The 23,737-nt window shown below is 36.9% G+C and overlaps 1 protein-coding gene and 1 pseudogene across 1 annotated transcript; one reads left to right on the top strand and one right to left on the bottom strand.

Moving 5' to 3' along the window:
* Window positions 1-5,960: 5,960 nt before the first annotated feature.
* Window positions 5,961-11,482, top strand: LOC132101403 (nucleobindin-2-like). Its single transcript, XM_059506335.1, has 13 exons — window positions 5,961-6,126; window positions 7,164-7,289; window positions 7,611-7,718; window positions 7,816-7,948; window positions 8,211-8,314; window positions 8,443-8,628; window positions 8,770-8,860; window positions 8,939-8,997; window positions 9,097-9,189; window positions 9,281-9,370; window positions 9,931-10,101; window positions 11,121-11,181; window positions 11,300-11,482. The coding sequence occupies exons 2-13, from the start codon at window positions 7,164-7,166 to the stop codon at window positions 11,386-11,388; spliced, it is 1,311 nt and encodes a 436-aa protein (XP_059362318.1). The 5' UTR covers window positions 5,961-6,126; the 3' UTR covers window positions 11,389-11,482.
* A 4,065-nt stretch (window positions 11,483-15,547) lies between these two features.
* LOC132101132 (RNA cytidine acetyltransferase-like) lies at window positions 15,548-23,317 on the bottom strand (annotated as a pseudogene).
* Between the last annotated feature and the right edge of the window lie 420 nt (window positions 23,318-23,737).

Genomic DNA, 23,737 nt, shown 5'->3' on the forward strand with positions numbered 1-23,737 from the left:
GGTCACCATCAGAATTTAAAAAAAAAAACTCTTGAAATATTTCAGTCTGAGTGCATTGAATCTAGATTATAAGAAAGTTTGCTTTTTGAATTATTTTCCATGACATTCAAATTTTTTGAGATGCACCTGTATATGATCATTATGGTTACCGCTACAGGCACAATTGAGGCAGCTACCAGCTCCTCGTAGGACCCCGGGGTCAGGAGTCATAGCAATACACACACAGAGAATGTAAACGTCAGTGGCAGCACCATCGCCGTGTGTTTGACAACAGAACAGTGTGTATTGGGAAGGTGGGTACAATGTAATGGTTAGATTATTATTGTGCTTCAGCCTGCGTCTGGCCTGAACCGATTCTTTAGCACCAAAACAAACACACCCATATACCCCAACAGGACCTGCTAAGGTGGCCGAGAGAGATAAACATGCTGCAAATGACAAAAATACCTTGAATTTATGAAAACATCTTCATCAGTTTGGCAACACGTGCTGCAAATACTCACAATACAAACAAATAAAGAAATGTGCTGCAAAAACACAGATGACATCGGAAATATTTAAGGGAACCGTAAAGAGACAAATATGGCTGGGGCATAATTTATCAATGTTTGCTCTGAAAAGATCTTTGTTTATTTTAACAATCCTGGTCATACGATTGCTTAGCTTTTTTGTGTGTGTGTGGATATTATTAGCCTAAATAAGCTGACTAAATACACAATTACTGTAACTGTGAACAGTTATGTAAGCTGGCAAACTTATTTTACAACTTACCTTACAAAAACTAAACATAGCCTATGGTTTTACTATTGAAATGAATTAATTAATAAATACATTTATTATATAAAAAAAGCAAACAAAAAAATGGTTACTGTAATCATGCACAAATTAACCATGGATTAACTACTCTAACCATAGTTTAACCATGGTATTTATACAACTGTGGTTATACAAATGGTAATCAATACTCAAAAAAAAATTTGAGCATTTGCAACTTGTTTTTGTATATCGTTGTGTTGCGAGTATTTGCAGCATGTGTGCTGTCAAACTGATGAAGATCTTTTCTTAATTTGCTGGTGCTTTTTCTATTTGAACGCATTTTGTGAAGTTGCAGCGCGTTGAGCCCTCTAGGCCACCGTGCCTCGCCCCTATTTTGAAATCTTCACCCCACACGTACATACACAACCATGGCAACGACGATCGCAGAAACAAGCGAAGATGACACACAAGCATATTCAAACAAAAGCCAACATGGATAGGTTGTGTGAAACAATGCAAAATCAACGTTACTCACCTATCAAAAAGAAACAAATAAACTTTGGCGTCCGATTCGAGCCCTTCCCAATCCTTGAGTTTCTCTCCACTGCTGGAAAGCTGCTCCGATATTTACGCGGGTCCTACCTCTTGCCTGATTGTAAACCCTCTTTTTTATCTGCCATCTCTCTCAATCTGTAGTCGATCTGCTAATATGCTAATTTTAAATAAAAGCGTCTGCTAAATGACTAAATGTAATGTAATATGCGTCCTGTGCACTCAAATTGAGCGCTCTATTCTTGCTGTCAGGACAAGACACGCCCCCTTACCGCTGATTGGCTGATTTGACTGTCGACAAAAGCGTGTTTCAAAAATTGTTTAGTACACGTTTAAGGAGCGGCGGGCCGGGTCACCACTACTTAGACTAATGTACATAGCGGAAACTCAGATTAATCCTCTGTTTACCAATAGAGCCTTTCATCGAGACATTGAGGGGGACGGATCGGGTCACTATGAATCTGGGGGGGTCATGTCCCCCCCGTCCCTAGTCCCTAGTGCCATCTGCGCGCCTGGACTACAGGAGCACTGAGCAGCATAGAGCGCCCTCTGGCGGCTGTAGACGGTAATGTTTTCTCGGTTCATTTCTCTTAGTTAATTTCTCTTGGTTCATGTCAAATTAATTTTGATAAATGTGTCGCACCTGACTATAAGTCGCAGGACCAGACAAACTATGAAAAAAAGTGCGACTTATAGTCCGGAAAATACGGTATGAATGGTGTGGAAGTGTTGCAACCGACATGCCTTTTCTCTTGCTTCAGCTGAGTGCCTATGACATTAGATATTTCAAAATAAAATAAATACATTAGTGCCCAATATATTATAATCTTAAATACTATGTAACTGGTTACGATTTTTGTTGTTAAATACTGTAAAGTGTACAACATACTCTTGCTCCTTCGATCGGGTTTCCAGTGGTGTTGCGTTGACATGTGCTTTATGTCTGCATGGGTTTGACATGCAGCATCTTTTTTGGCGGGCTCCTCGGTCTGACATGCCATCTCACAACACATCTCAGGCTGACAATACATATCAAACACACTTTAGGCTGACAGTATAGTTATATTATTTTCCAAAGACATATTTCCCAAACAAATGTAAAACACATTAGATATATATAGGACTATTCGAGTAATTACACGAATTAGCAAACGCTCCAATGATTTTTTTTACATGAGACAAAGAGGGGTGCCAGAATACATTGTGAGAATCCTGGTTTATTGCTATGCCCACAATATGAAGGCACTTTTGGGGTTTGTAATGGTGTGAGACAAGGAGAGATTTTGTCCACAAAATAAAAATAAAAATGTTCCGGTTTTCAATTTGCCTAATAAGAGTCTCGCTGTGTGTGCGAAAGTAAAATACCTTGGACATTTTATCACTGAACGCATGACAGGTGATGAGGATATTGAAAGGCAACGCCATATGATGCATATGCAGGCGAATATACTTTTAGGTAAGTTTAGTTTCTGTTCAGATGAGCTGAAGGTGTCATTTTTTAAAGCATACTGTACAACACTTTATACGGCTCATTTGTGGTTCAACTATAGCACATCTAGTTTACAGAAGCTGCAAGTAGCTTATAATGATGCAATGAGAATTTTACTAAAGATACCTAGATGGTATAGTGCAGGGGTAGGCAAGTTAAGTCCTGGAGAGCCGCAGTCCTGCAGAGTTCAGCTCCAACCCTTAAAAAAAAACCTTAGTAATCCTGAAGACATTGATGAGCTTGTTCAGTTGTGTTTGATTAGGGTTGAAGCTGAGATCTGCGGCTCTCTAAGACCTAACTTGCCCCTGGCATAGTGCAAGTGAAATGTTTCTGAGTGCAAGAGTAATCACTGTTTAAATGCTGTTATGAAATCTTATGTATAGATTTATCTGCAGACTTAATGCTTCTAAAAAAAAACATGTTATTAGTTAGTACTACACGGTATCAGCCACAGCTGTGGAGACATTGGTACTGCTGTATTGTGGAACTCTTTATTGCGTGTGCTATTTGCTATGGGTTGTATGTTCTCCTATTGTGATTTTTTTTTTGGGGGGGGGGGGGCTTGAGTCTGTATTAAAAGTTTGATTGATCCATACAATTGAGGTATTGTCGAAATATTTAAAAAATTATAACGAGTGTTATTTTAATTGTAGACACACCTCATTTGAAAGGATAGAAAAGTCCTAAGGACTTGGTGCAGCATCACTCATAAGACGCAAACTGCTCAAATAAATAAGGCTGAAGTCCACCTTTCTGATGTTCTCGTAGCTCTATCGAGAGAAATGCTTGTTACAGACAAATAATTTCGATGTGTCGGTAGCTAATGGCCAACCAACCTCCCGCAGCCAGAGTCTAGCCCTCGCAGCATCGTGGGGAAAGCCATGCAACACACCCGAACTTTTACACCACGAAAACAAACACTTGCGCCCCATGACCGCCTCTCTCATCTGTTTTTTTTTCTTCTTCTTCTTCTTCTTCTTCTTCTTTTGGAGTTTTATGGCGGTTGGCAAACAAACGACAGGTGCATTCCCGCCATCTACGGGCTGGAGTGTGGACCATTGATGGAATAGGAAGAACTAAATAAATAAATAAAAATAAACCTTCTAAATCCTGTTAAACAGATATACTTCTTTAAGTATGCCATTTAAAGCATTGTATATTTCATGATGATTCAAGCCATTATTCTACTCCGCAATCTAACAGTTTGACATGTCTGTCATTTGAAAGAATAGTTGAATAATTAAGACGGTGTCTTCTGATAGAAGATAAGAAAACTCAGTCTCATTAATAATAGACACACCGACGCGTCATCGAAAATAGAGGGAAAATCGCAAAATTGACCACTTTCCCCTACAATTAAATCTAACATTGTATTCAGTGATGTTCAACACACATACCTCGGTTAAAATCTCAGAAAATTACGTTTATGGTTTCATGACCCTTTGAAAAGAAAGACCCTTAATTTGCCTTTACTTTCAGTTACATAAACATTGACAAGCGCTTGATACTGTATCTACTCATGTTTAGACTGCAGTATTTCATTGGTAGACTTAAAGTGCCATCTAATGGCTAGATGTATACATTGCAAATGATACGGAAATAATTTATAGCGAACCCTCCCATTATCTAAGGATACAGCAGCAAACTACAATGCAATCACTGTAAAAGCCATATTTAACTTAGGCTATGTTGATTTGGTCTAGAATTGAGTGTAATATTGAGCTGTGTTTAAGTTTTTTAACACCAAGCTATAGTTGTCTAATCTAGCTGTGTGTCACACACAAATAATACACAACTAAACAAAACCTTGGTGAATTTAATTCCTTAGTCTACTTCAGATGTTTACATTTCAATACATTTAACAGGTGCATTATGCTCTTTTAATCCTAAATAGTTTCTGATGGGGATTCTCTCTCTGTTTAAATCTAGATTAAAGACAAATCTCTTTGGCCAAGCGTTCAAATAATGCATCTCATCATCTTGGACTGCAGTTATATCTGATCAAATGTGAATTATTATTCTTTAGCTTGGGTTAAACTAATTAATTTTACTTGGTTGGAACAGCAGGTACACTAATTATTTGTACTATGGGATTGACATCCCGGGGTAACCAGGATTTACACAAGCTCTAGTCTGGATCCAGAACACCTGAGAAGAGATGATGCTGACCCCTCAGAGGACCCCAGAATGCCAACCCCGAAGCAACACACAGAACAACCAAATTATGCTTTAATTTTGATTGCATCATATAATAATTGCTGTTAATAGTGTTCACCGTCTTTTTGATTACGTCTTAATTTATTTGTCCGTAAATTTCTGCTATATGTGCATTAACTGACAGTCATCACTGATAAGCTACTACTAAATATTGTAGAAACATAATTTTCTGTAAAGTTGTTTTGCAACGATTTGTATCGTAAAAAGCGCTGTATAAAATGTTATTAAATTTAATATAGTCATTTAATATACTGGGAGGAGAGGTAGTGAGTGAATAATCAAAATATGCGAGGAAAATATTTCAAACGGACTAAAACTGCACCAACTCACCGTTTACTTCATACAAAAACTTACAAACTGGAAAATATGGGGGAACATTATGTTCTTACCACTGATCTATAAGCTTATTTGACCTCTCTCTCTCTCTCAATTCAATTCAATTCAATATTTGATTATTGACAGGAATGTAAATGATACAACAACGCCAAAGCTTAGAATACTTATACAGAAAGAAAAATAATAATAACAATAATAATAACAATCTCTCTCTCTCTCGCTCGCTCTCTTTCTCTGTGGTTCCAACTTCCTACCTTTTTTCTTTTGCTAAACCAAATATCTGTTTGTTCCAGTTTCATCATTCTGGAATGTAGCATCATGACCCATTTTATTAACAACACAGACAAGATGAGTGATGAAACTGTTGTGACAGTTGTGTGTCGTTGGGTTTCTGTGGAGAAATGAAGAAACGCTCGTGACACTCGTGTAAACGGTGAACTGGACTCGCGAACGCCACGTACCTCTTCGTCTATGTTCTGACAAGCTGACTTGCCAAGTCACCATGGGAACCTTTGACAGACAGATTGCCTGTTCAATGAAAGAGCAACGCGAAAAAAATCTAAAGCGGAAGCGCGATTGTTTCTCCAATCAGCAGAGAGAGGGGCGTGGCTCTACGTCTCAGCAGGCGGGGTTTACGTTAAGGAACCGTGTTTAGCACACATCGGGTAAAACAAGTTGGCAAATTAACTCTCAGAGCGATCATATCTGTGACGCTTGATCGAAGCGAAAACAGCAACATCGAGTTTATTACTACAACTCTCAGGGGATCCTTTAGGGTAGGTGTTCACTTGTTGCTTCTTATAATGTCAGCTGCCGTGCTGTTTTACTACTGATGATGATGTAAAGACACGAATGGTGGAGTAATATAGTTTTGTGTTCATAGAAAGAATTTAAGAAAATGAAGTCATATAGTCCCTAATGTGTTGTACATTGTCGATATGATTTAAGTCTGAACACATACGTTGGATTTATTTACTCGTAATTATTGAAAATGATGTCTTCCTTGTGTCGGACAGACGGGAATTGACCAGGTTTATCTTGCACATGCTTAGTGACGTCACGCTTTGGTTGTAAGAAATGGCATGCCCATGTCATTATACAAAGTTGTGTCCTGATATGTCACAAAAACATGCCCCCACACACACACACACAGAGAGAGAGGTCTATATATATATGTATGTATGGGTGTGTGTGTGTGTGTGTGTGTGTGTGCGTGCGTGTGTGTGCATGTCTTTGTGACATATCAGGACACAACTTTGTAAAATAAAATGGGTATGACACAGGTATTACAAGGAGAGGGTGACTTATGTCCCCATTTTTCAAAACGCTTATAAATCATACAGAATTAGTTTTTTCGAGAAAGTAAAAATGCACAAAGTTTCCTGTGAGGGTTAGGTGTAGGGTCATAGAATATACAGTTTGTACAGTATAAAAACCATTATGTCCCAACTTTTCACAAAAACAAACGTGTGTGTGTGTGTGTTTACTTGATTATGCTACATGCACAATAAAAGTAAAACCTGAAATTGCTGACATTGGTCCCCACGAGGGAAAAAAAATGAAAATAGTAAATTATGTTTATCTTAAAGTGTAAAAATGCTTACAGCTTTTCTGTAGGAGGTAGGTTTAGGGTTGGAAATAAAAATATTGTTTGGTCAGTATTACATATTTATTAAAAAAATTAAGATACAATTATTTTATAAAATAATATATAATTAATTAATCATATTACGTCGCAGATTATTTGCACACCTTCATTTCTCAAACATGCTATATCAGAAATGACAATGGTGATGTTCTTGTCCTCTCACAGATGTGGGGAGCATCACACTTCTTACTGATACTGTGTCTCTGGGCTTGTTTGGAAGCACTGCCAGTTGCTGTGGATAAGACCAAAGTGAGCCCTCCAGTAGAGGAACTGGAGCCACCTAAAAGTGCTGTAAGTAATATGATTTAATTATGTTTTTTCTCTCTCTTTTGGAAAAATCTAACTATTTTTAACAACCTATGAAAACATGTCTTTATATTAATAGTGTTAAAATGGGTGTGAAGCTTCTTTGTTATATGCAGTGTGAACACTTCAAACAGGTTTGGTAAGCAGGCATTAAATATGTGATGCTTATAATAAGCTGTGCCATAAAAGAAGAAAGGAGTGTTCAGCTTACATAGACTAACTCTGATTGCTCAGTCATTTTGCAAATGTTCACAAATGTTTTTCCTTACTCCATTCTGTACATACATCTAATTTAAATTAATTTAGGACACTGGATTGCACTATGATCGATATCTCAGAGAGGTTATTGATTTCCTGGAAAAGGACCCACATTTCAGAGAGAAGCTTCATAACACAGACATGGAAGAAATCAAGGTATTGCCCCACTTTATTTCCCAATTCTACTTTGCAGAGTGGCTTAATCGGATTATCTAAACACCCCACTGATTCGTTCTCTGTGTGGTGAAAACAGCAAGGGAAACTTGCTAAAGAGTTGGACTTTGTCAGCCATCATGTGCGAACTAAACTTGATGAGCTAAAGAGGCAAGAAGTAAACAGACTGCGCACCCTAATCAAAGTCAAACAAGACGTGAATGGAGAAAAAGGTACCACAGGCAGCACTTTTTTTGTTATTGTTTTTTGGCTCGCATTTGCACTAGAGCATTTGTAAAATGTCCTTAACCATCTTTGTTTCATTTATGGTCGCCAGGCTCACATAGCACAGATGTGCGAGGATACAGAATATTTTATCTGAGCCATTTATCAGACTCCACACATCACAGTTTACTTTATAAACCTGTAACTCCGGCCTGCTGCAAAGACAAGAAACCTATTATGAAAAATGACATGCTCTTCATTTCCCTAAAGGTTTGACAGTGGACCACCAGGCGCTTCTGAAACAGTTTGAACATCTGAATCACATGAATCCACATACATTCGAAGTGGAAGATTTGGATCGCCTCATTAAATCGGTAGGCTCCATATCTGACTTCCTGTTGGTTTCATTCCACACTCTCAGATCTACAGTATGCAATGATCTATTGGTCTCCACACATTTACATTTTCATCTCTTTGTGTTTCCTTATTTTGTCAAATTGAGGCCACTAATGACCTGGATAACTTCGACAAGGAAAGACATGAAGACTTCAAGAAGTACGAGATGGCGAAGGAACATGATCGGAGGGAACATCTTAAAACACTGGATGAGGACGCACGCAAAAAAGAGGAGGAACACTTTGAAGAGATGAAGAAGAAACATGCAGAACATCCCAAAATCAATCACCCTGTAAGATACATTCCTTGAACTAAAAATCCAAACTTCTCCAATCATTTCGTCCGTGTAAATGCCACCCAAGCTCACATTCAGCTCGGTCTCCATCCAGTCAATAAGCAATGCATGGATTTGGTCTGTATGTGTTGTAAATAGGGCAGTCAAGACCAATTGAAAGAGGTCTGGGAGGAAGCTGACGGTTTGGATCCCAACGATTTCGACCCAAAGACATTCTTCAACCTACATGGTGAGATCATTGAGCCGCTCTGTACTGAACACTTAGATTGTATCACTGCACAACTGTGACATTTGTTTGCTTTTACAGACACGAATGGAGATGGCTACTTTGATGAGCAAGAGCTCGAGGCACTGTTTACCAAAGAGGTTCCCCTTAAAAACCTTTCCATTCAGAGCTATCATAATAGAGTACTTAGAGGATTTTTATGGTGTGCTAAATCTGCTGCTTGTGTCCACCATGTTCAGCTAGAGAAAGTCTATGATCCCACACGTGAAGAGGATGACATGATGGAAATGGAGGAAGAGAGACTTCGCATGAGAGAACATGTGATGAATGAGGTGGGAGCATCACAGCAGGGGACCGAATTCTTCTTTGTGATATTATTTCAAAGATGGTTCACTAGTAATCATTTTTTTGTTTTGTCCATAGGTCGACACTAACAAAGACAGGCTCGTTTCACTAGATGAGTTTATCACAGCCACAAATAGAAAAGAATTTCTGGAGCCAGATGGATGGGAGGTAATGTTTTGTACTTTTGGGGTCAACATGAAACAAAGCCTTCCTTATCTGTCAACTGCTTTTCATTAAGAAAAATGGTTCACCGCTGTTCAAAAGTTTGGGAACAATACATTTTTTTCTTTCCTTTGAAAGAAATTCTTTTATTTAGCAAGAACACCTTAAATTCATTGAGAAATTCAATGTTGCAGAATATTTCTATTTCGAATAAATGCTCATCCGTTTATCAACGAATCATTACAAAAACGAATTGTGTTTTTTTTACAAAATTATCAAGCAGCACAACTGAAATATCATGTGACACTCAAGACTGAAGTAATGGCTGCTGAAAATTCAGCTTTACCATCACAGGAATAAATTAGATTATATTATTGTAATAATATTTCACAATATTACTGTTATAACTATAGTTTTGATCAAATACATACAGAAATGGTAAGCATAAGAAACTTCTTTTAGAAACACTAAAAATACTTACAGACCCCAGACTTTTAAAGAGTGGTGTACATGTCATAAAATAGTTTTCCTTATGTAAAATTTTCCTTTGTCTGTTTCCTCCCGAGACTCTGGAACAGAATCCAGTCTACACTGAAGAAGAGTTGAGAGAGTTTGAGGAGCATCTGGCTCGAGAGGAGCAAGACCTGAACCTGAGGACGAATGAGCTGATGAAACAGCAGGAGGAGCTGGAGAGACAACAGGAACAACTGAACGCCCAGAAAATAGAGCTACAGCAGGTAGGAGAGTGAGAGTTTCTTACGTTCATCAAGGCTGCATTTATTTGATCAAAAATACTGGGAAAAAAATGTAATATTGTGGTATATTATTATTAAGATGTAATATAAAGTTTTTGTATTTTAATATACATTAAAATCTAATTTATTCCTGTGATGCAAAGCTGAATTTTCAGCATCATTACTCTAGTCTTCAGTGTGACATGATCCTTCAGAAATCACTCTAATATGCTGATTTATATTCTTTTTAAAAAGAAGAGCATTTACTTTTAAATATTTACAAATATTTTTTTGGAAACTGCGATACTTTTTTCAGGATTCGTTAAAGAATAAAAAGAACAGTATTTATTCAAAATAGAAATCTTTCCTAACAATATACACCACCGTTCAAAAATTTGGGGTCAGTACATTTTTAATCTTTAATTTTTTTTTTTTTTTTTTTTTTTTTCAGCAAAGATGTGTTAAATTGATTGAAGTGATAGAAATATTTATAATATTAGTAAATATTTATATTTTGAATAAATACTGTTCTTTTTATTCTTTAACGAATCCTGAAAAAAGTATCGCAGTTTCCAAAAAAAATATTTGGCAGCAACTGTTGATAATTGTAATAATAAACCAGCAAATTAGAATGATTTCTTAAGGATCATGTGACACTTTATACTGGATTAATAGCTGATGGAAATTCAGCATTGCATCACAGAAATAAATGTATAAATATATATAAAAACTGCTACTTTTAATAGCACTTGCATATCATTGCTCTTTTGTTGGCTTCTATTATCCTCATTTGTAATTCACTTTGGATAAAAGCGTCTGCTAAATGACTAAATGTAAATGTAATATTACCAACCCCACACATTTAAACGAGTCTGCTGTATATGATTGAGTTTTGGTCCACTGCTTTTATCTTATGGTGGTTTTGTTGTCACTAAAATATTCCCTTTTTAAGACAATGGAAATGTCTGAAGCTAGTTTTCTCTCACCTTAACACTTTTTAACTTACTGTTCTTCTCTTTTAGGCAGTAGAGCACATGGAGCGGTCAAAAACACAGAAAACAGAGCCTCCAGTGCAGGCCAAAGGTCAGTGTAATTGTTTTACATTTTTCTGGTCAAAGCCATTTTGCCACATCATAAGGAATAAAATATCGATTTTCTATCATAATATATATATTATTTATTTATTTATTTATTTTTATAGATGGAGTGCCTTCTGCTTTGGAAAAATTACCTGGGGACAATCAGCCTATGTCACCAGGTCACCAGCAAGACCTCCCCGCACATTCTTAGCAGCTCAAGCTCTTCTCAGTGTCTCTAATGCATTTATCTGTTGTGTCAAATATTTCCATCCTCACATGAAAGGACCATTAACTGTCCTTTAGCAAAGACCTTGGCTTTCCTTCAAATAATTAAACAAATCACTGTGGTGGTATTATCAACACAAAACAATATTGAGTTATGATATCCTGAAACAGGCTGCTGTAGTATGTAATTAGTTAACAGAATTATCTATGGACAATCACACTTCTCTTATTAAAAGTGCAGATAGTGAGGAAAGGGACTGTACTTGAAACTTGTGTTTAGAGAAATTAACTGTACGCTTATTGTTATTGTGTCTTTTTGTTCTTTCATGTCTGATTTGCACAAACATGGCCAAACTTCATAGTATAGATGTCTATTCACATTTAGCCATTTGATATTATACCTCTGCAACAAATAGTTCATGTCATGTTACATGCCCGAAAATACAGCATTCTTCTTTTATTTTTTTATTACATATTTTTATAGAAAACGCATGGAAGATAACATGAAAATATAATTCAGCATTCTTATTGTATGGCACTTCCAACTAAAAGAATAAATGTGTAAAATAAAGGTGTGAAGAATAAAAATAAAAAGAATACACAGGATAACAATAATGACACCATTACCGTAATAAGTAAATATTGTTTTATGTAATTTTTCGTCATTTTCACAATGCTAATCTGACTTATATTTATATCTATATTAACCTAGATTGATTCAAACGAGTCTGAAAATTTTAAAGAATTAACTACTGCAACACCAGTAAATTATTTCAAGCTGTTTCATTTTAATTTATTATGGTTTCATGGTTTTCAACCAGTGTTCTACTGTAAAGTATGTATACATTTATAAAATATATAGAACTCAAGTTAAGCATAAAATAGATATGAATTGTTTGGTTGGTAATATTATTTTGTTTTTTAATGCCTTGTTTCAGTATCCTTTTTATTTCAGGAGTAAATGACTGTGCTTTACGCTTTGCTACAATGAAATAAATTATGTCATCTTTACTAATTATGTGTCTGATGATTTTTTTTTTTTAACATGCAAGATGATACAATTTCACTTAAACCAGGATCTAATTTTTGTCGTAAGAATCTTTGAACATTGATCGAAGGTAATCAACTGATTTAAGAGGAGGATGTTAATCTGATCCATCACAGCATGAAATAATAGCCTCCTCATCAGGTTGTACAAAGACTGAGGTATGCTGGAGTCACCTGCAGGGGGCAGAAAACCGCTATGAACCTGAGATTCAGAACAATAGAAAGGAATTAAATGAGCATTGCCTGCACTGCACAATTAAATTACGCATTAGTAAAGACTTCTGCTTCCAGGTTCAAACCAAGAGCCATCATTCGGAGCTCTCTGAAAGTTCCTTACGGCACAGGTAAAATGATACGTGGACGTCTCGAAAACCGTCAACTTCTGAAGACCAATTCTGAAAACTTTGAGAGTGGAGTGATTCAAAATGTAAACATTCCATTTATGTATATATGAATGTGTGTTACATGTATATACAGTTGTGTGAAAAAAAGGAGACCCTATTTAAGTCCGTGGTTTTCTGTATACGGAAATAATAAAAAATCATCTGCTCCTTGCTGGGTGAAAAAATTGGGGGGAAACCTCAGATGAACAATAATACATGATGTATCATTATTTATTTAGCAAAAATAAAGCCAATATGGAAAAGCCATGTGTGACGAACTAAGGACACTCAATGATTCAGTTGTTTGTATATCAACTTTAAGCAGCAATAACTTGAAGTAATGATTTTCTGTATGACTTTATCAGTCTCTCACATTGTTCTGGAGGAATTTTGGCCAGCTCTCCTTTACAACATTGCTCCAGTATATTGAGGTTTGTGGGTATTTGTTGTACACAGCTCTCGCCACAGCATTTCAATCAGGATGAGGTCTGGACTTTGACTGGGCAACTGCAACACCTTGATTCTTTTCTTTTTCAGCCATTCTGTTGTAGATTTGCTGGTGTGCTAGGGATCATTGCCCTGCTGCATGACCCAGTTTTGGCCAAGGTTTGGATGTTGGACATGTGACCTCACATTTGACTCTAGAATGCTTTGATTTACAGAGGAGTTTGTGGTCAGCTCAGTGACTGTGAGGTGTCCAGACCTGAGCTGTTTGTGCCGATTTACTTTTATGTTGTTTGATCTAATGTTGTTTATGAAATTTAAAAACAGTGTAACATTAAATATATAATAGAGTGCACATAAACACACACAAACCCTATTGCGTCTCTTTCCTTTCTTTTTTTGCTGGCATCTGCAAGGTGCATCTGCAACAGGCCCGGCCCTGGGCATAGGCGGTATAGGCAAATGCTAAGGGCGCCACTCATCCATAGGGGCGCAAGAATGAGTGAACGAGTAAATTTTTTTTTTTTTACATATTTTTTTATAATAGGCTACTATTTAAAAACCATTAATTCGAAATACTACCAAATAAAGCCAAAAAAAAAAAAAAAAAAAGTCCGGCTCTTCAATCTTCCCCCGCCCATCGAGTGCTTGAAGTGCGTCAGAAACAGAGCGCGCGCACGATCAGTTCAGTGGCGGTTCTACATTGAAATACACCCTGGGCGAGACCCCTTTCGAGGAATATTAAGAATATTTGGGCTTCTCTATCAGTGACACCATCTAATGACCACTGACAACTGTTCTGTGTGGCTTATATCTGGGGTGCAATCCAAAATTATTGAAAAAAAACTTTGCCTGCTTGATGTCATCCACTATAGCAGATATGATTTTGCTGCTCAACAAATCAATCAGCTCATTCTGCACATGATGGCCTAGGTAGCTGTTATGACTTGCTGTTCCTCTTTCGACACGGTTAAGGTGATCTTTCATGATGGGATCAAACCTGGCCATAAGTTCGACCTCTTTGAGGAAGTTCCCATTTGATGGTGTGAACAGTGTTTCTGTGTGAACGAGTAATTTCGAATAACCAGTGACTGCACGATAGCAGTGAGATGTGTCAGCACTGCTCTCCATCTCACCCTTTCAGCCTCCAGAAGTGCCATCTCCTGCTTATCAATAGTTGTCCCACTTTTTAACCTCACTGACAGTTCCTTCCATGCTTTCATGCAATTGAGGTGTTCTGTACTGTTTTCATGTGATGTGAGATAATTGCTTGCATGTTTCCAATTTGCCATTCCTGCACTTGTTAAATTGATGTTCCTCTTGGAAAACAATTTGCAGCAGAAGCAAAAGAGGCTGTTGTTCTTAATTGGATAAATCAGCCAACTTCTTGCCATCTTTTCACCACTTACTAATGTCTTCTTAAAATATTGGTGGTGGCAACTTCTCCCATCACTCTCATTCCTACGGAAAACAAAGCCAGGTGGCACCTTACTTGGTCCTCTGCGAACCAGCTCAGTCCGAAACCTGTCAGTCAGATGTGAGGGCCAGTTAGCAGGGTCTGTTGACAGAGGCTCATCCTCACCAGTGGGGCTCAGTGGGGGTTCAGCTCCAGGCATTTCTATCAGACAGCATATTGGCATATTACTCAAAACACATAGCAGTGAAAAAACATAGTCCTACTCATAAATTATCAGAAATATTACAATTACATTAAATTGCAGTTGTCCAGTTGTCTTGTAGCCTACACACACACACACACACACACACACACACACACGATATGCACACCTGAAAGCTCATGCTGGGGAGAAGTAGAGGCAAAGAGGTCTTCATCCTCAATATCAGATATTTGTGGAGACATATGTGTATCGGAGGAGGTGGTTGGCTCATCCTGAAGGGTCGAGACCATTCCAAAAGAGGCCTGTGTAGCGGGGGAGGTTGTTGGCTCATCCTGACCAGTGGCAGAGGATGCTCCAAAATATTTTAGAAGTGCCCCTGAAATTGCAATTGAATTGCATTTGAAATCAAAAAATCATAGGATAATGTTTTATAAAGCTAAAACAGCCTGGGGTCAAATTGACTCAAAACATAATAGAAGGGTTACATAAACATGCTCTTACACACTAAATGTCTGTCATTACACGCTATATCCTCCTAGACCCGAAAAAAAAACATTTATTTTATTTTTTTTTTCGTCCCAGAGATAAAATCTCTGGAGTAAAATAAGACCTTGTTAAATAAATGCAGTTTGGACTATTACTCAGGTAAGACTCACTCTGAAAGATTCATGTCTTTAATCTTCTCCATGTCCTTTCTTTGTTTCTCTTGGAACTCTTTGGCTGCATCATTCTAGGAGACAAAATACAATATTAATTTACTTTTTTAATAAAAAAAAAAAAAGCTATTCTATTTAACTTTCTATTCACTGAAGAATCCTAAAAAAAAAAGGTTTTCACAAAAGAACAGCACTTTCAACATTGATAAGAAATGTTTCTTGAGCTCCAAATCAGCATATTTATGTAAAAGCATATTTTTTAAATAGTAAAATAAAAAAATAGTAAAATTGTAAGAATATTTTGCAATGTTTGGACAGAAACACCTACGATAGAGCTTAGAAGTGCCAGGACAATTTTTAATATAACGAACGAGTCATTATCTGGCTCGGCGCAGTGTTCATCTTCAGTTCTCTCTTCACAGCAGTTCAGTCAGTGTACTGTTTGAGTAAATTAATTATTCCGGGAAATTGGTTTGTTTGAACTCAGAGGGAGTGTCAGCCACATTAAAAGAGTTAACAGTTTAAGTCATTTGTGGATTAATGCGTATTGGAGACGCGAACCGTTTAAAACGATTCAGTTCGATTTGGTGAACTGGTTCAAAAAGATCCGGTTACATCGAATGATTCATTCGCGAACCGGATATGACAAACTGCTTTGTTTTGAACTGTCTTACAACAGACACTGAAGAGAAGACAATGCTGAATAAAGTCGTAGTTTTTGCTATTTTTGGACCAGAATGTATTTTCGATGCTTCAAAAAATTCTAACTGACCCTCTGATGTCACATGGACTACTTTGATGATTTCTTACCTTTCTGGACAGTAGACCGTACACACAGCTTCAATGGAGGGACTGAGAGCTCTCTGACTAAATCTAAAATATCTTAAACTGTGTTCCAAAGATAAATGGAGGTCTTACGGGTTTGGAACGACATGAGGGTAAGTTATTAATGACATAATTTTCATTTTTGGGTGAACTATACCTTTAAGAGTAGTTTTGTGGTCTAAGGTGACATATTTAAAAAAAATAATAATCTAGTCTCATACCAGATCCTCATTTAGTGTCTGCACAGTTTCTCCTGAAGAATGTTGAAGAACAGCAGAAGAGATAAAAATGAACAGTAACTACAGACTGAAACAACAAAACAGTCTAGAAGAGTTAGACTGCTCACTCCTTCGAGTGGCAGTGCTCTGATAAGACCGTTGTGTGTTGCTTTAATCAGTGTGTGTATAAGAAACAAGGACAGAGTGCTCGGACTCACCTGCACCACTTTACGGATGACACGGTTGAACAAGCCCATAAGCTGAGAACCAGGCAGCTCAATCTCCTTCTCCAGCTTATCGATACTCTTGTGTTGAAGCCCAATTCCTAACAGTAGAGCCTGAAAAAAGAATTGATTGTTTTATACACATGCCTGAACACACACCAGAGATGGAAATTCGGTCAGCTTCAACTAAATAACTTCTACTTAAAAGCAGACTTACACACTGGGCAACAGAAAGTGTGATGTCTCCCAGTTGTTTGAGGAAATACATGCGTGCAATAACAGAGATCACGTCTATGATGAGGTGATAGTCCACCATGTTTCTTGAATACATTTCCAGACGCTTCAGGTCGTACGGAGTGAATGTGTCAGCTAACTCCGCACTGGTGAGTGCTGAAGATACACGTGAAAAGTCATCTTAAAACCAACAGAACACACATACAACATTTATTTTATTGAGGTGCAAATGTGGGCCTGTACCTGCTGGGCTGTCATCCTTAGCGTTCTTGTTCTGCAGTAAATTGAGAGCCAGGGTTGGGCTAAATTTGCTGAACTGGTAGGAGAGCAGGAAGAGGAACCTCCGCCGGAAATCTGTCCCACACAAGAAAAGTTAGTCTTTTGAAAGCATTATATCTGTTATAACATGGCTTTCTTGAATTCTAGATTCTGACAGGTACATTGCTGCATTCATACTACATTATAAGATACTGGGAATACCCTTCCAAAAAGCCGAGAGCCACTGGTCCTCCTCTGTTGACTCCTCAGCATTGAGCTCCTTCAGCATTATGCAGGAGTGCTCTCCCTACAGGTCATTCTACAGGTCACAATAAGAATACATTCTACTTGTTACATAGTTACAAAATATGACAATAAAATAAAAATAAATAAATACTGAATCATTACCGGAGTCTGTCTTAAATAAACAGGCACAAAACCAGCCTTCTTCCAGAATCTGGGTGGGGAAATAAAAAAAGCAAGAGATATTTAGGAGTTACTAACATGTTTTGTAATATAAATATCACCGTTAAACCTTCTTGCATGAAGCAACACACTTGAGCAGATGAGGAGTAAGACCATAAGACACCCCGAGGTAGTCCAGCCTCTCGGCTCTCCTCTCATTCAGCTTCAACAGCAGCGGTGGCAGGTCTTTCCTCGGAGACACCACCTCTTCTGACAGCCTGCACACCAATCAAAAATATACTCTCAGAATACAGACTTTAAGGATTCTTAATTATTACTACTTTTGGTCCAGATAGTATGCTTCTTTATCAGGTGGCATTTACACCCACTAAAAGGCATGAAGGATGATCTACATTTTTTAATTTTGTTACGTCCAGAGCTGAATTGTGTTGAGACAGTTGAAGAAGAGTTTATGTCTTTGTCTCTTCAGTTAAATCTATGACTGAGACTTTTCTAAGAGAGAAGTGAGAATTAATTTGAGTTGCCCATTGTAAATACTGAACTAGCTTTATTTTATGTCTTTTTTCGGGGGTTTAGTAGGAAAATGGGTGCCATAGTGTTTTACATTACTTATTTTCATTACTTTTGTTTTACATTACTTACTTATGTTAGTTTAGGAAGTTAGTTTAAGTATCTCCTTTTTCTGTTTTTATTTTATTTGTAGCATGGGTAGTTGGTTATAAAACAGTCAGTTCTGTTATGTTTGTTATTTTGGCCTTGCCCCCTTGTGAAGTTAATACCCTTTTGAATTATGTAGACTAAACAAAAACTTTGTTCTTTGGGTTATTGTTGCCATTCTGGGCCTATAAACGGCGTTTTCTCTGCCGTTGCACAGTCTCTCACCTCCAGACATTTTATTTCTGTTGCGGTCTTCCCTAGACTAGTTTAGACAGTAACAGATTTCAAAACTTATTGTACACAGTGCTGCCACAGAGGGCTTATTTTGTTACAAAAAAGTAAAACTAAGGGTATCATATCAATCTGAATCAATTTTGCATATAATCATCACATCAAAAAGTCAGTAGTCAAAAAGTCAAGTTGTTTTTCAAAGAAATTAATACTTTGATCAACTAACTGCAGCCTTCATGAACATAAGAGAAATGTTCTAAAATTGCTTCAAAATGTTTAATGTAAGAAGTAAAATACAGTAAAAATTTAGTTTTTCAACAATATTTCCTACACCTATTTTCAATATATGAACACAAAGAAGAACGACTTCATATTTTTCACTTAAATAGACCAATATAACAATGCAATACAGGTATATTTACATACATACATTATAGTATATACACTATCCAAAAGACTATTAAAACGTTTTAATATATGAAAAATGCCACACAGAATTTCATGAACGTTACCTCACTGCTCACAGATGTGATTGTGCTTGTAGTTGTCTGTTCTTTTTCATCCAGAAGAGGAAACTGACCTTCATAATAATGCTGTAGCAGTTGCAACATACGGCTGCCATAACCCATCTAAAGAGTGGCACAATAATTCACAGATGAACAATGACGTAACTGGTCAAACAAGGCAATAATGCCTTGTATATGTACGTTTTTCACTGATTGTATACAAACTGAAGAGAAGGAAAAATCATCTACCCCCTGATAATCAGGATTCACTGCAATACGGACGATCCGGCCCCCAGAGAGGCTTCCGAACTCAGGGTCTTGAAACTAAATGTAAAACACAAGAGCATCAGAATAATTTCAGATTCACTCTTTGTAAGTTTGGCACAAATACTCAACATACACTACTGTTCAAAAGTAAGTTTTGAGCAAGTGCGTTGCTTCATGTTTTTGTGGTAACCGTCATACAATTTTCAGAATTCTACGATGAATAGAAAGTTCAAAATAATAGCATTTATTGGAAATTAAAACTTTTGTAATATTATAATTATCTTTACTGTCAGTTTTGATCAATTTAATAAATATTTTGAAGTATTAGTTTCTTAAAAAAAAAAAAAAAAGACTGACCCCAAACTGTAGTTTAACCTGTAGTGTGGTTTCAATTAACATTAGGATTTGTTACCTGTGAGGTCACCTGAAGCTTTTCTTCCCTCTGGACAAGCTGTTGAGGACGGATTGGCGGGATAGCTCTCCTTCCAGACACACCTGTAACAGAAAACACCAGCTTCACTGCACAGTTCTTTCATTACAACAACTTCAGTTTAGATTGAAGAGTAAGTTTGGGCACACCTGGACGACTGCTAAGACCTCTGGGAGTGAACTCTGTGTGGGTGGAACAGGGGGCATCAGGCAAAAGAGATGGTGGGCAGGAGCATCCGAGATTATATATATATATAATTTTTTTTTTTTTTTAATTAAGACAAAAAAAAAGGTAATAGCATTTACTGGGGTAGGTTTTGAATATCCTGTTAGACAAATAAAGTCTTTTAGTCAAAACAGTTAAGAACCACTGCTCTAATGCTATAATAGATATTTATTTACGTTATTTAATGCAATGCAACGTAAAGTGCCATAAGACACTGGAGGAAAGTCTCAGAAGCTTTATGATAACAAAACAATGTGTCTCGATTCACATAATAACTGGAATAGGGGATTAAAGAAATCTTATGTGTAGAAGGTAGATGAGAGACAGTGTTTTGTGTTATTTTGAGATATAAGGTATGTGTTTACAGTATATATCATTATGATATAAAACACTGAAAATCTGTAAAAAAATAAATAAAATAAAAAAAAATTGTCAGTCACATTACGAGTCAAAATTATAAAGAAACAAAAAAAACATAATTACGAGTCATTTGAAACTTCTAAAAAATGTATGCTTTTTAGTTTTTAATCTCATAATTCCATTTTTTTTTACTTATAATGACTTGGTATATGATAGTTTTGAATTTTTATCTCATAATTATGACTGTCACAGTTTTGACTTGATCTTATAATTACAACTTTTTGTCTCATGATTATGGTTTAACAGAGCATTATTTTCTTTCTCGTGTGGCAGAAATAGTCTTCCATTCTGCTGAATCAGCATGATGTTAGAATGAACTTAAAAATCCATTGCTAAATGTAGAGTTTTTCTGTTGTTAGAGGATACAGGTCACATGTCTGGGGTAAAGGGCAGCCGGAAATGATGCGTGGCACACTCAGGCAGTCCAAACACAGCAGATCATTCAGCCATTTCTCCACAGGGTCCCCCTGGCCATAGCAGATAGACTCGTGCAGGGTCACCTCATGAAGGGTTTGTGCTGCAGAGCAGGTAAGGTGTGGTTTACACATTGAACACATACCAGCAGTCAGAAAGAAAGTTATTCTTTTTTCATATTCCTAAATCTCTTGCGGCAAGTCAAGAGGAGTAATGTTTCACCTGCTGCCAGTCTGGCTGTGCTGGTGTTTCTGTTCTCAGCCGAGAGGTTCAGCTGGCTGTCTGCACTCTGCTGCCTTAACTGCTGAATCAGCTTGAGAGACAGAGAGCGACCGGTGCCCTCATACCTGCATGATGACACAAGGATTACTGCATTGTTATTATACCATTGTAAAAAGAGCTAAAAGCTCTTTAAATACAGACCCGTTGATCATGGATGCCATAAACACAAGGTAAGGCCCCAGCAGTTTCTTCACTAAAGGCAGTGGGATCGCAGCAGCCTCGTCGATGACCAGCAGCTCTGCCTGGCCTAACTTCACTGCATCAGCAGGGTGAATGTACTGCAGATTAAAACAGATCAGCAAGACAGGAGAAAAATGATGAATGGTAATTATAGAGTTATGAACGATGGAAAGTGTTCATTGTTCATTTTTTCTAACAGGACAGATGGAGGATCTAAATAAAATCACAATCATGTGGATAGTCTGCTCTGAGTTTTGCATTTGAACAAAGAAGCTTTAAAGGTTCCCTGTGGTTGTCTATGAAAAGAAAATTCTGGAATTAAAAAAAATCATTAAGACATAAATATTAGTATTGTAATTTTACAGTTGTCCTTAAAAATAAAATATTTTTAAAAAATATAAAAAAAAAATTATTTGACTGTGAAACAGCATTGCAATAGTAATATTTTTGTTTAATGTGTATTTTTTTGATAATGATAAAATTAAAAAATATATATTATTTTGATATATAAATCACAAAATATTTGACCAAATTTTGCAGTCACATACACACAAACAAAACACAGCAAACCTGCATCTCTTAAAAAACAATCACAATTTTAATCAGAAAAAATATATATATACAGCGCAAAACATTTCTTTTTTCTGCAAAATGCAGATACATATATAAATAAATAACAGATAAATAACAGATATACATATATATATATATATATTTATGACAAAAGACTGACCTTTCATTGAACCTCCCAACAACGTCCTGGTGAGCCTCTATCCTGTAACGAGAATGAACATCCTGGAAGGATGGAAGGATGCATTAATAATTTAATATGATGATTCATATTCACACATATAACCAGATTAATGTTGGTAATGGTATACAAACAGAGACCATATACCATTGTCATTGTGTACAGCTGCTTCAGTGAGTTCATAGTCCTCAGATGAATGACCACAATGCCTCCACCTTCCACAGTCTCAACGGTCCGAGCCAAGAGGTTGGGAGTGAGAGCTTCAAAGTCCTAGAACAGAAAGTGAGAAGAACTTAACCCTATAAAGCCTACTGTATCATATCGGGAACACATATTTGCAAAGCCTTTAAATGATCAACATGATCAAAGTTTCATCAAAACTACTGCAAACTCCATTGTAATACATACCACCCATCAATATTTAAATGTAAAAAGCTTTTTACTAGAATTCTAAAAACAAGGTCTTTTTTGTTTTATGAAATATTTACAAAATTTTATAAATCTATGGAAAAGCTGTCCAAAAAAATTAATTTTTTCATATGTAAGGCTTTACAGGGTTAATCAATAAAGTCCACACAGTAATATGAGGGTCCTGTCTGAGAAGTTTGACACTGGTGTTACCTGAAGAACACACATGCCATAGGTGTTTCCCAGGATTTTGTGTGCTTCATTGTAGTACCAGTATCGGATGTTGGTCGCAGCAACGAAAAGCTCAAAAGGATCGTCCTGTTTTGATCTTCTTCTGCAGCTGTCGCATCCTCTTCTTTTGATTACTATAAACAACAGATTCACTTCTATCAGAGTTCCCACAATTTCACATACAGTACACAATTTGAACCAAGTGAATAAAAATAGAAAGTCTAATCAGATGATTAAGGGTCTGTCATCAACAGTTAACATTGTTTAGGGAGCTACTAGAAATGTTCATAGTACCTGCTGAAGCTAAGCTCCTTTTTGTAGCACCATAAGACAGATGGCCGGGCTCTGACTGCTGCTTTAGACAGCATGTGGTGCAGAACGACAACCTGGATGCACGATGCACATTGCATATATGATTGAGGCTTAGCAAACGAATTTACTGTATTACAATATTGTTAAAACAGTTATGCTTTACCTGATCTCTGCCACGATCACGAACATGGCTCGATGGTGTTGCGCGACGCCGTTTTCTATCTGGACACGAATTTGATTGTCCATCTTCTTCCGAAAAGTTGCCATTGCTTCCCAACTGCACCCTGTCACCACGATCACAACAAAGTCAGCTTTGTATATGAAATGCGTGATGTGAAATGAAGTAAACACTCTAACGTAAGTGTGTTAACATACTTTAAACACATTTTACATAGCCTTCAGACAAAACTAGGTTTATTTTACACGTTTATTCATATCCCAAGGCATACCTCAAATGTTTTACCGATAAAGAAAAATACGCTTTTGAAGTCTGTACTACAATTTTTGGTCAATAAAACTCCTCCTTTACAGTAGACCATCATGCTCATACATTCACATGGGACTCGTTGGTGGAAGGATCCCGGCGTGATGGACCCCAAAACAGACCAAAATAATGACCAAATAAAAAGTGCTTATTTTTAATAAAACAGGATTGCGGTTTTCATGCCCTAAAAAGATTCGCATTCA

This window comes from Carassius carassius, chromosome 23 (assembly GCF_963082965.1).
Source record: "Carassius carassius chromosome 23, fCarCar2.1, whole genome shotgun sequence".
NCBI classification, from domain to species: domain Eukaryota; kingdom Metazoa; phylum Chordata; class Actinopteri; order Cypriniformes; family Cyprinidae; genus Carassius; species Carassius carassius.

Coding starts and splice junctions, on each gene's coding strand:
- LOC132101403 (XM_059506335.1), top strand. CDS start 7,164: ATGTGGGGAGCATCACACTTCTTACTGATACTGTGTCTCTGGGCTTGT. Junction 7,949..8,210: donor AGACGTGAATGGAGAAAAAG/GTACCACAGGCA, acceptor ATTTCCCTAAAG/GTTTGACAGTGGACCACCAG. Junction 9,371..9,930: donor TGGAGCCAGATGGATGGGAG/GTAATGTTTTGT, acceptor TTTCCTCCCGAG/ACTCTGGAACAGAATCCAGT.